Source organism: Quercus suber, unplaced genomic scaffold, assembly GCF_002906115.3.
Source record: "Quercus suber isolate HL8 unplaced genomic scaffold, Cork oak 2.0 scaffold_935, whole genome shotgun sequence".
NCBI classification, from domain to species: Eukaryota; Viridiplantae; Streptophyta; class Magnoliopsida; order Fagales; family Fagaceae; genus Quercus; species Quercus suber.
In genome coordinates, this window is record NW_027070358.1 from 13,975 (window position 1) to 25,825 (window position 11,851).

At 33.3% G+C, this 11,851-nt stretch overlaps 1 protein-coding gene across 2 annotated transcripts; it reads right to left on the reverse strand.

Annotated features, from left to right (window-relative positions):
• Positions 1-411: 411 nt before the first annotated feature.
• On the reverse strand, positions 412-10,441 carry LOC112003674 (intermediate cleaving peptidase 55, mitochondrial). 2 transcript variants are annotated; one of them, XM_024035877.2, is made up of 14 exons: positions 10,172-10,438; positions 9,120-9,194; positions 8,598-8,861; positions 8,133-8,225; positions 7,309-7,515; positions 5,988-6,091; positions 5,731-5,797; positions 5,500-5,607; positions 4,563-4,655; positions 3,374-3,464; positions 2,633-2,703; positions 2,053-2,108; positions 1,127-1,187; positions 412-626 (listed from the first exon to the last, which is right to left on the reverse strand). In XM_024035877.2, the coding sequence occupies exons 1-14, from the start codon at positions 10,217-10,219 to the stop codon at positions 510-512; spliced, it is 1,455 nt and encodes a 484-aa protein (XP_023891645.1). In that variant the 5' UTR covers positions 10,220-10,438; the 3' UTR covers positions 412-509. The 2 variants fall into 2 exon arrangements, 1 of the variants encoding a protein (XP_023891645.1); XR_002882009.2 differs by having other exon boundaries at positions 574-626; positions 2,638-2,703; positions 10,172-10,441.
• Between the last annotated feature and the right edge of the window lie 1,410 nt (positions 10,442-11,851).

Genomic DNA, 11,851 nt, shown 5'->3' on the forward strand with positions numbered 1-11,851 from the left:
AATACCTCCCTTAAATACACAAATAACTAAAACCTACACATAAAGTCGCACTTATGTGAGAAGAATGTGTATTAAATAATTTTACCAAATAACTCATGTTCGTAAATACATGACAACCCAAACCAGCCAACTGCCTCCTTTATGGTTTCTGAGGGCCATGACACTGATATAGAAGCAAACCCTGAAATATATTCAATATAAAACCAAAATTGGACTGTTGAGCACATCAAGCGAACCTAACAAAATTTAGTTGAATGTTGGGGTTCAACTAGCTTTATTAATGGATCAAGTATCATCCAAAAACTTTCTTAAACAAAAATAAGGTTACAAATTAAACCCAACCGGTGCACAATTTGTGCAAGAATATGCCTCAACGTGCAATACAAGTCCACCCCCCCCCCCCCCCCCCCAAAAAAAAAAAAAAAAGCTTCAAAAATGAAACCCAAGTGCCAGAGAAAGCCTGGGGATTGATTTCCTCTTACAATAAATCACTGTCTTAGCTCTTTAATTTATCTATTGGATGCAGCCCTGATATTGTTATGGCTCTCCATCCCCATTCCAGGGTGGAAGTTGTTTAGCAATGATTCAATGTGTTTAACTTCTTTTGGCATTGACCCGGTGAGGACCTAATATACAAAACAGTGTGAATTCTTATAAATAATCAATGGAATCTTCGTTTACTTAAATACAAATAAAAATGTGGCATATTACTGCACCAATGAAAGAGAAAATTACAAAGCTCAAAACATAGAAACAACTTTCATATGACATCTTAATCAACTAGATCAAGCTACAAACTATAATGATGGTTCTTATTATCGATAATTGTTGGTAAAACTGTTGCTTTTCTCTGGTCTCAACCAATAAACAAAGATAATATGAAATAATTATATTACTTTAATATCATTATCAAGGAATTATGTAAAAGATGAAACATGGTAAATGTTATTAAAAATGACCAAGATGGTAGTCAGTAAACATCAATAAAAGCTGCAACTGCTACAAATAAAGAACACTTTTCTTTTAATATATATAATTGTAAGGCTCAAAAGGACTGTAAAAACCAAATTTTCTCCAGCAGTCAGGCAACCAATAAAATTATTACGAACTTAAATCTAATTTATACCTCATGACCAGTGTCTGTAATGAGGACCTCATCCTCAATCCTTATCCCAATGCCTCGATACCTGCATCATACATTCTCAGTCCTCAATATATGAAGGGAAATGTTAACAAGCACCGTGCGGTGCTTGTTAAGATTTCCCTTAATGGGTTGTGTTAATAAAAGGGACAAAAAATTATTAAAAGGATTGCCAAAAAGGATTTTTAAAAATTGCTAAAAAATTGTCAAAAAGAATAAAAAGCTGCAAAAAGTAAAAAAGATGTGCAAAAAGCTGTTGTTAACGGGCACCTTACGGTGCCCATTAACACAACCCATATATGAATAGCATGTATAGTTTATCAAAACATTCAATGCTAAGAATAGAAACCTATGGTTTAATGTTATCACATCCAGGTAGGAGGTATCAGATTTAATATTCGGTGAAAGATGGAAATTAAGAATAACATGTCATGAAAGAGATAGATAGCTAATTGCAATGACAATATAAGCAACTAATTGGCAATTGGCTACACATCAAGAGTAATATTAAGGAACCTACAATGAAAGTTCAAGGAAAATATATAAGACATTGGAAGACTGCAAATTATGAAGGAATAGGAATTTAGTCACCAAAAACAAGGCTAAAAATTTAAAGCTGGACACTCTTGTATCAAGGCTTCCCACTCAATTCACTATAGCGGGCATGCCACCACATAGAATGAGAGGAGATAAGAGCAAAAGAAACATTGAATGTTCAAGCAATTTACAGTTTCTTTCATAAACTCTTGCAGTTAAGGCTGGTGGGCAAAACCCCTTTAATTTTGCACTGCTTGAGCAAATAAGAAGATAGCTACAAAGTACAAACTGTGCTGACAGCCAAGTTCATAAAAGTTTCAATATATAAGTACAAAATTAGATGTAGCAATTATGTCATGAATTTCAACAAGTACCTCTCTGGAACATCCAAAAAAGATGAGATGTAGACTCCTGGTTCAATTGTTATCACCTACCCATGAACAAAAATAAGGTCAAAATTGTAGCAAAAAAATCAAGGTATGCTAACAGTGATACAAGTGGACACACACATACTTGCAGTTGGCTGTTTATCACAAAACACATATAATTTGCTCGCTTTTCTATCCCATTCCCATGTGATCAATTATATCACAAGGATATTTAATACGATGTATTTTCTTTTCTTTTCTTTTCTTTTCTTTTTTGAAGAGAAATGTGCCCTAAGAAAGGGAGGGCCCTGAAACTTTTTTTTATTTTTCATTTTTATGAATAATTTCCGCTAGGTGCCAATACTAAAAAAATCATCTTGAGACAAAAATATATATAAAAATAAAAAAGAGCACACACACATACACACTTTAAACAAACAAACAAAACAAATAGTACACACTCACCCCACCCAAAAAGGATGTGCTAATATTAAAGTACCACCGTTTCAGCCACAATATCCAAAAAAATACAATATCTCCAAGGTAGAGAAAGTTGAATTGTTGTTCAATCAGGGAGGGAACTTACAGCACCTGGCTTTAAGGGCCGGCTATAGCTGATCATAGAAGAATCATGAACATCCATTCCTAGATTGTGACCTGGACAGCAAAAAAAATTTAAAAAAAAAAAATAATAATAATAAGTGATTAATTGCATAAGCAATTTAGTAATTCTTATCTTCTTAATGAACCAATTCTAAATTTAATAAACTAACACATTTGAAATACTATAGTGGTGATGCAGGAGCATAACCATAAACTGTCTCAATATTTTATTTTGGATTTTCATTAGATAATTTTAGATTTTAATGTTTTTATTTATTTAGTATGAGTTATGATAGGGATGGAATTTCACATCCTTAGATAAGGATTAGTTTAGCATTTGGATTAGTATTTGAGTTCAATTAGGATTTGTTTTAGGATGTTTATCTTTATCTTTTGAGATTCTTGGGAGCTCTATATAAAGCTCCAGATGATTTATTATGTAATCAAACTATTCAGATGATAATTAATATTATTAAGTGATTATTCATGCAAAGTTTGCATTGCGTTTGATAGTGAATCCAAACAACCTTAGGAGGTGAAGCCTAAGGTTTACCGTGGGATTAATCTAGGTGTGAAGCCTACGGTGTCCTACATCAAGTGGCCATTGAAGAGTAATCAATATTTTAAGGCTATACCTTTGCATTCCTAACATTTGACCAAATATAAAAAGAATAAAAAATATATAAATTAACTTGAATGCATGTAAAGAGGGGCGTAGAGAAACCTATAGAAGTGGGGTTCAGCAGATTGTATAAACTGTTTCCCTCATCTTTTAAAATTCCAATCTCCTTGAATCCTTTGCACAGCATTTCAACCTATGAAAACCATACAGTTTTACAGAGATTACATCATTTATTTACAATTCAACATTATTTAACCTTCAAGCAAATAGTAGATAGAAGGCAAGACCATAAAGTAATATATACTTCCACAAGGAGTAGGGGTGTGGTCAAAGGTAAAAGGCGACCTTAAGGTGCCAAGTCCTTGTATTGCTTGAGACATGAGGCGCCAAAAACACGCTCACCCGAGTGAAGCAATATGCCAAACTCTAAATATAGTTAATATGCATATAATGAATTCAAATCATTTGTTACTAATGCTTATTAGGCACAGTTCAAATTTTTTCAAATGGTAGGAGGCTCTATTAATTAATCTAAGAACAGAATTTATAACAATCTCATATAAAAAAAAAATTCAAAAAAAAAAAAGGAAAGGAGAACAACTCTTACAGTCAAAAGTTTATATGATTGAAATTTTAAATAAATAAATAACTATTTCTAAACTGATGCGGAAAGAAAGAAAGGTGAGAGAACAAAGCAAGAGAAAGAGACACCCGCTAACTTGAATTTAAGTATAGAACTATCTTTTTTCACAAATTACAAAAACTGACCTTTTTTTGGCTGAATTTCACTGAGGCTCTCACCTCAAGTGCTCTACAGCCTGTTTAAGGCACTTGGGCGCTCACCTTTGACTACACTAAGTTGGGCCAACTAGGTAATTTCCATGCCAATGAAATATTGTGATGACCACAAACATTAGCATAATTCCTGACAAGTTAAAAATGTTTTGTAGGTCGGATGGTTATGAATTTTAATTTCCCTACATATATTGGTGCCTTTCAACTGATAATGTAACAAAGTAAAATAGAGAAAGCTACAGATATAAAACACAATGCAACAAAAACAAAAATTGCAACCCTTTTTTTATTAAAAAATGTAAGAAACAAAGATTTAAACTTGAGCAGCATAGAGAAATTGTTATTCTTTGCTCTTATACTTTCTGAATTTTCTTTTTCTTTCTTTTCCCCTTTTTTGGATAAGTTCTTAATGGATGAAATTTTAATCTTTTCTAAAGACAGCTGATGAAAAGAAAAACCATAGAAAAGGAAACAATTTAGGTTCAAATGATCATACTGAATAATTGTGTATTTGACTTATGGTAGCACCAGGTTTGCAAAGCTTCAGGCATTCCTTGTTTGTTTCTAGTATAAGATCATAAAGTTCTTCCTGAAATAAACACACTGCAGGCATAAGGGGTTGTAATAACAGAATATTCAGATAACAAAAGCTGATACGAAATAGAAAAACTCAAAGAAAGAAAGCTGACAGAGAATGATTACAAGGAATTTTAAGATTATATGAAACTTTTCAATGCAATTTGGTTTGCAGTTGGCAAATTCCAACCATAAAGGGAAGGAGAATGGGGGGAGTGCATAAGCCTAGAATGATAACAATTGTTTCCTACTATGGTGCTTAAATAAATGCATGTGAACCTAGATTTTAAAAACTGTTTCAAAAATGGTCATTTTGTTTACAAAAACTGATGCAGAACAGATAGGAAATTGGAAATAAAAGAGGAACAAAAGTATCAACAAAACAAACCCTAGGCTTCACCACTTAGAACCTGTCTGCAAACCCTAGGCATCACCACCAAACAGAGAAAACAAAGGAGGAGACATTCTCAACTCATATCAATTAATCTTATTCAAATTCATCTGTCTTTCACCATTGCAAGAGTATTAGTTATATATGGTTTAGGGGATTACATCAATATGGAAAACATCTAATTTAAATCCCTAAAAACCCTCAACATTAATTAACAAATTCAAAATTCAAATTCAAAAACAATATTAATTGCAAATTAAAACATAAAATCTTGGCTCCCTGCATCAAAAACACTAGAAAATTACATGAAACAAACTTCATAAAAAATTTGGTTAATATTTTTTAATTTGATGTACAAGATGGGGCAAATATATCTTATCAAGCCTTTGTCATATATCAGATAATGGAAGAACATTCAGCAGTGCATTCTACAGCAGAAGAGAAACCAAATTTTGGTGGCACATACTTGAGCAGAAGAAAATCTTCCACAGGGTGGCCAGGTACGAGTAAGGTCACTGGCATAACCATGCAACTCACATCCAACATCCATCAAAACAAGTTCCCCATCTTTAATCTGCAAAATAAATTATAAGACTATTACAAGCATGGATTTTTCGTATATAATAAAATATCATTTAGTTCATTGATTTTGTGAAGACAATAAAAACTAGATACCAGCTTTGATTAATGGACTCACCTTCTGATCATTTCGAGAATAATGTATAACGCTAGCATTTGGCCCACCACCAACGACAGGGTTGAATCTGGTCAGTGATTATAAAATTAATAAATCATTGACAAGAACCTAGCATTAAATACTATTGACAACTCAGACATCCAGGCTTGTTTGAAACTTTGGGAAACAATTTTGATTACAAAAGTGGGACATATAAACTGAGTTAGAAACTAAATCATTCTTTTGGATCCAATGATCCAGAAAGGAAAAAAACTTACGCCATTCTTTGAGCACCTCTCATTCGGCATTCATATTCAACCTTTGCTGACAGCATGCCCTCATAAGGATATGTCTTGGAGTGAAACATTGTCTGCAGAAGCGCCTATTCAAGACCAAAATACATATTATATATATAATTTATTACAAGGAATAATCCAATTTACATTACCAAGTTATTCATGTTTTAGAGAGACATAGCATCAGTTTAAAGTACTGTGAGTACTACAATTTGATGGTGAAGAAATATATTTCACAGTGGAAGCAAGACTAACTTACTAGAAGGCTTGCTTCCCCACCCCGATGGGCCGATCCCCTTTCTTGGCTCCAAATTTTTATGTGACATCTGTTTGAATTAACTAGGCCTTGAACCAACTGATTGTGTTGGCTACATGAATTCTTTTTAAATAAGTAAATCAACTGATTTTTGTTGGCTACATGATTGTGTTCTTTCTTTACTTTTCCTTTATAATTATTATATGTCAATTAAGGAAATAAGAAAGAGTATGTGATGCAGAAGCATAACCAGAAACTATCTCAATATTTTATTTTGGATTTTCATTGGATAATTTTAGATTTTAATGTTTTTATTTATTTAGTTTGAGTTATGATAGGGATGGAATTTCATATCCTTAGATAAGGATTACTTTAGTATTTGGATTAGTATTTGAGTTCGATTAGAATTTGTTTTAGGATGTTTATCTTTATCTCTAGAGATTCCTAAAAGCTCTATATACAGCTCTAGATGATTTATTTTGTAATCAGACTATTTAGAAGATTATTAATATTATTCAGTGATTATTCATGAAAAGTTTGCATTGCGTTTGGTTGTGAATCCAAACAGCCTTAGGTGGTGAAGCGTAAGGTTTACAGTGGGACTAATCTAGGTGGGAAGCCTAGGTTGTCTTGCATCAGTATGACTTCAAATAGAATCAAATAGAAGAAAAGAATACATGTGGCCGGCCCTAACTAATCTATTAAGGATCCATAGCCGATTGCAAAATTTTAGGACTAAGACTTCATTTTTGTTGTTGTTGTTCTAAGTTATGCATGCACCTAGTGGGTTTGATCCCAAGACCACACCCTCCACCCATTCTTATGGGATAAAAAAGTGCCATGTGAGCTAGAGCTCTTTGGCTTAAATAATTACAGAACTAGTTGTAAAAGCAAACAGAACCATAAAGTAGAAATTCTTCTTAGAATGGGTGCAAATCAAACCTGGTCTATCTTTTTCAAGGCCCAAAAAAAAAAAAAAAAAATTGATGCCCAGCAACTGCTCATATACAAAGACCAAAATTAGATATAGCAGAGACTTATGAGTACCTGGCAAGCAATTGATGCAGATTCTTTCATTAACTTGAGCTCTGCTGGTGACTTTATCCAACGTAACTCATGAGTGAAAGTAGACAGGTCTCCCACTTTGCCATTCTTAGCAAACTTTTGAAAGGACTCCAATTTCATATATGTTGGTATGGCTGTCTGCCTGTTGTGGAACAATTTGGAGCGTCCGTACGTCAAATCTGGAAGGTACTGCAGTCAGTAAAAAAAAATGTTACCATTATTTATAAGAACATGAGAAGCCATAGTGTTGAACTTTTATGAAGATTATAGGATAGGAAAAACTGTGAAAGCTTAGTTTATAGGTCATGTCAACTTCTGATTAAACACTAGAGTAGCATTTACAATTCAGATTACTAAAAAATCAGATAAAGACAAAATTCTTCTGTGAGACTAGCTGTCAGACTTTGGTATGAATGAGCAAGCTCACCAAATGCCCAAAAAAAGAGAGGAGAAAAGAAAAGGACAATGATCCGGTCATGGAGTTAACTGATGACAGTTGATCAAATGTCACTGTTTACTACAAATTACAACTATGTTAATTGTTTCAAACAAATTGTACTGTGATTCCAGTCAGGTGCACCACCATGGATCCATATAAATATATGCTACTTGGCTAGGAAGATGCATGTCATATTGGAAAGGAAAAGAAGAGATATAGCAGCCAATTTAATGATACCTCTATGTCCCTAATGCTTAACCTTCCATGCCAAAATATTAATTGATTAATGCCTACTACCAGAAAAAATGGAGACAATTTCCTCAATCAAATTCTCTACTTTTCAATGTCACCTCAGTAGTCAACACACCTTATGTAATTCACGCATTGGATATGCCTTCTTAGCACAGAAAATTTCTAATGCTGCATCAACTCCAGCAATTTGCCCTTGCCAAATAACATCCTATACGAATAATAAAGAAAACAATTTAGTGACTTCTTCAATTACTGCTTTATCTATGTAATATATACAATAGCCAAAATTAAGAAAACATCTGTAGATTGATGTAACTACCCTTGCTAAATGACAGCTTTCTCAGCCCTGCAACAGGGATAGTAATATAACATCATGTATCATATATGCAACTTTGGCTTTACAAAAAAAAATGATGAGATAAAATACATGTTTGGATATAATTACATGCAAGATTGCATGTCTAGACAACCAAAAATCATAGGAATCTAATGCCACAACTGCAGTAGATATGCAAATTCAACAGAACTTCATAGGGTATGAAGAAAAATCTCTCATTGTCTCATAGAAGACTGAGCATACATGAGAGTCTGCTTCTGGCATGAACATGCATAAACCACAGTCATGACCTAAAACTGCCACGCCACCAGGTTGTTGGCAGCCAGTAATATACAAATAATCAGCATCTTGTCGAAATGTGTAAGGCACAACATCTGTCATCATCTTTACAGGGGCAGCTGCAATTATGGCCAGACTATTTTCTGGAAGAAGATCCAACAACCTATTTCTTCTTGAGATGTATTCCTCAGTAGTTATTCCAGGTGTCATCTCCCCTTCTTTCAGTAACTGAAAAGTGAAAAGGCAAACAAAATCAAGTCCATAAATTTTACTAGGGAAAATTAAAATCTTACTTGGGAAAATTAAAATTAATAACAATACCAATATATAAAGCAAAATCATTCATCAAATATATATATATATATATATGCACAGAAAATCACTATCCTACCCAAGAAGGTGGCCATAGTGATGTGACTAGTATGTGCAATTTCCTAGTCGCTTTGTGCATGCACATAAACACACATAGATGTTAAGTAGGAGAACCTGAGGATGAGATGCATGAGTTGGCTGTCCAATATCAGCAACCATCTTCGTACAATATGCACGACAACCTGTAGCCTACAGAGTCAACTCATATGAAACCAAATTAGAATAGAACTGTGAAGATAACAAACAAGTTATCCAATTTTTCATCATAAAAAAGTTGGATCATTAACATGAACTAGAACACCAATTGCTCGATTTTATTGACAGAACATTTCTACTCTAGGGAGGGAGCACCATGTGAATTTGGAGGGAAAACCTTGAATTCTTCATGTTGAATAGAAACTAAAGGGAGGGAGAAAACAATATAAAACTTGCACTGGAACACACTAGACACCCACAAGCATCAGAGACTACACGAAAAGTGAACCCACAAACTACATTTTTGACAAAATGTTTAAGAGAGGAAGATAAAAGCAGCAGCAACAACAACGACCATGAGAAAGAGTACTTATTGCTATCAAATTCATGAATAACTCTCACCATAGAGAGTAGATGATTGACACTCTTATTTCATATGCAAGAATTAAAACAAGCACCAAGTACAATATTGAGACAAGGCCAGAAAACTACACTTCAGCAAAAACCAAATTTGTAAATTTCCATAAACATAATATATTACCAATCCCAATACAACTTTGAAAATTTCATTTAACATACTCAACAAATTCTCATCAAGCTTTATACCAAAAGCTAAACGGTAGTTGTTCAACAAAAATTTAAGCTTTTAGTCCACGATACTAAATGACTATTTGAGCAGCACCAATATGCTATTTCAATCCCAGTATTAGAGAAACCAAAAAAATAAAAAGCAATAAAAACTCTTTGTTAAAAAAATCCCAAGAAAATTGCTTTAGAAAATGTTATAGACCAAAACATAAAAGTAAGTCCCTTAAAGCTACCATCTTTACCAACATTCAATACAAATGGGACAATTTGAGAAATACCCACTTCATAATTCAGTCCAAATTTTACATAAACTCAATAATAATAAAAATGAAAAGAAAAAAGGAAACTAATATGAATACTTATTGAGTTCTCAAAGCACATACTTGTTTGTGAGAGATTCTCTGCATTAGTTTTCTTACAAGAATCTGCATTTTGTTGCTGACTGCTTCTTCTCTTTTTTGATGTTCTCTCTCACTCACTTTGGTTAATACACTGTTTCACTGTACAAACTACAAGGTTATCAAACTTTGGTATCACTGAGATTTTCAGTTTGAAAGGGTTTAAGGGTTCGTAAAAGTTTGTGACTTTTTCACAGGTTAAGGTGGTCGGGAACTGAAAACGGTGCGCGTTTTCACAGAAGCCCAATGGTGTTCCTTCCTGTTATCTAAACGACAAGCCGCATGGGGTGTAAGCCTAACATTTATAAGGGCTGTAGAAACAACATGTCGGACTTAGTAGCCAAACGACATGCGTAAGAGCTGATACACTCTTTTTTATACACTCTTTATCCATAATAATAGATGAAAGTGTATAAAGTATAAACAGCATCCATTTTAAATAAGAAAAAAGTATAATAATTTTCATATATTGCCAAGTGTGACGGGGTCATGGATGTGAGCATCTAGTCTTATAGGGTTCTTAAAATATGGACCATTCATTGATAAGTAAATAGTTTAGAGTTTGTCATGTTATCAATATTTAAACTAACATTTATTATTTTGTGGGTTCCAATTAGCTCAACTGGTAAAGTTACTGATGATTGTATAAGAGATCTAAGATTCAATTCCTCCACCTACACAAAAAATTGATTGGTGTCTTAGTCTAATAGTAAAGAGCTATCATTATAAACGAACGTCATAAGTTGAAACTCTCTAAAAAAAAAATACTAACATTTATTATTTTAGCATCTATTGGAAGTTGTTAATAATGTAACGAAATCTAAATGACTTGTTTGTTAATGAATGGTCAAGATTATAAAATTTTTATAACATAATTGCCCTAGAAATTTGACAGATATCAATCCAAGGTAATTTTATATAAACGGTTCATCTAAAAGAGCATTTCAGGCCCAAAAAAAAAATGCAATGTGTTTTTTGAACTTTTTTTATATTGAGCAAGGATCTAAACTAGTTAAGTAGTCACGTTAGCCAAACTCTAATACTTCAATTTATGATTGCATATCTTTGGTTCAATTTTTTGAAGATATGTATCTCCAACACACACCGCGACGGAAACTTCTATGCTAACCTTTTGGCAAAGGCGAGGAATTTCTCTATGGAACATTATTTGTTGTATTTTGATCCTCCTATGTGTACTGGAAGCCAAATTTGGGTTATATTTGGACTGTTTTGTGGCCCATATGGCAATGATTATGGTTGGTGTCATTTCAACACAACACATAATAAATAAATGTCTTAATTACTATTTTATGATTGGTGATGCATCAATCTGTACTCCCTAATGTCACTCTTTTTTAGATATGCCAAGTATTTTGTTGCATTATAAAATTACATGCACACAGTACATACTCATAACCCTAGCTTACCTTTTAGTGTCATTTATCTCAGTAGCCATGGGTAGTTTCTTGGGAAGATAGCCTACTGAGAATCACAACCTTCTAGCAATGATATTTCTTGTGAACCAACTGTGACAATTGTTTCAAAGGGAGTACCATTCTAGGCGTGAGTTGTGACTGGCACTAGAAACTGCCAAGTTTGGGAGGTGATAAGATTTCGATTGGCTCTGCATTTATCTGGAGATAATTTAGCTTAATTGTTTATATA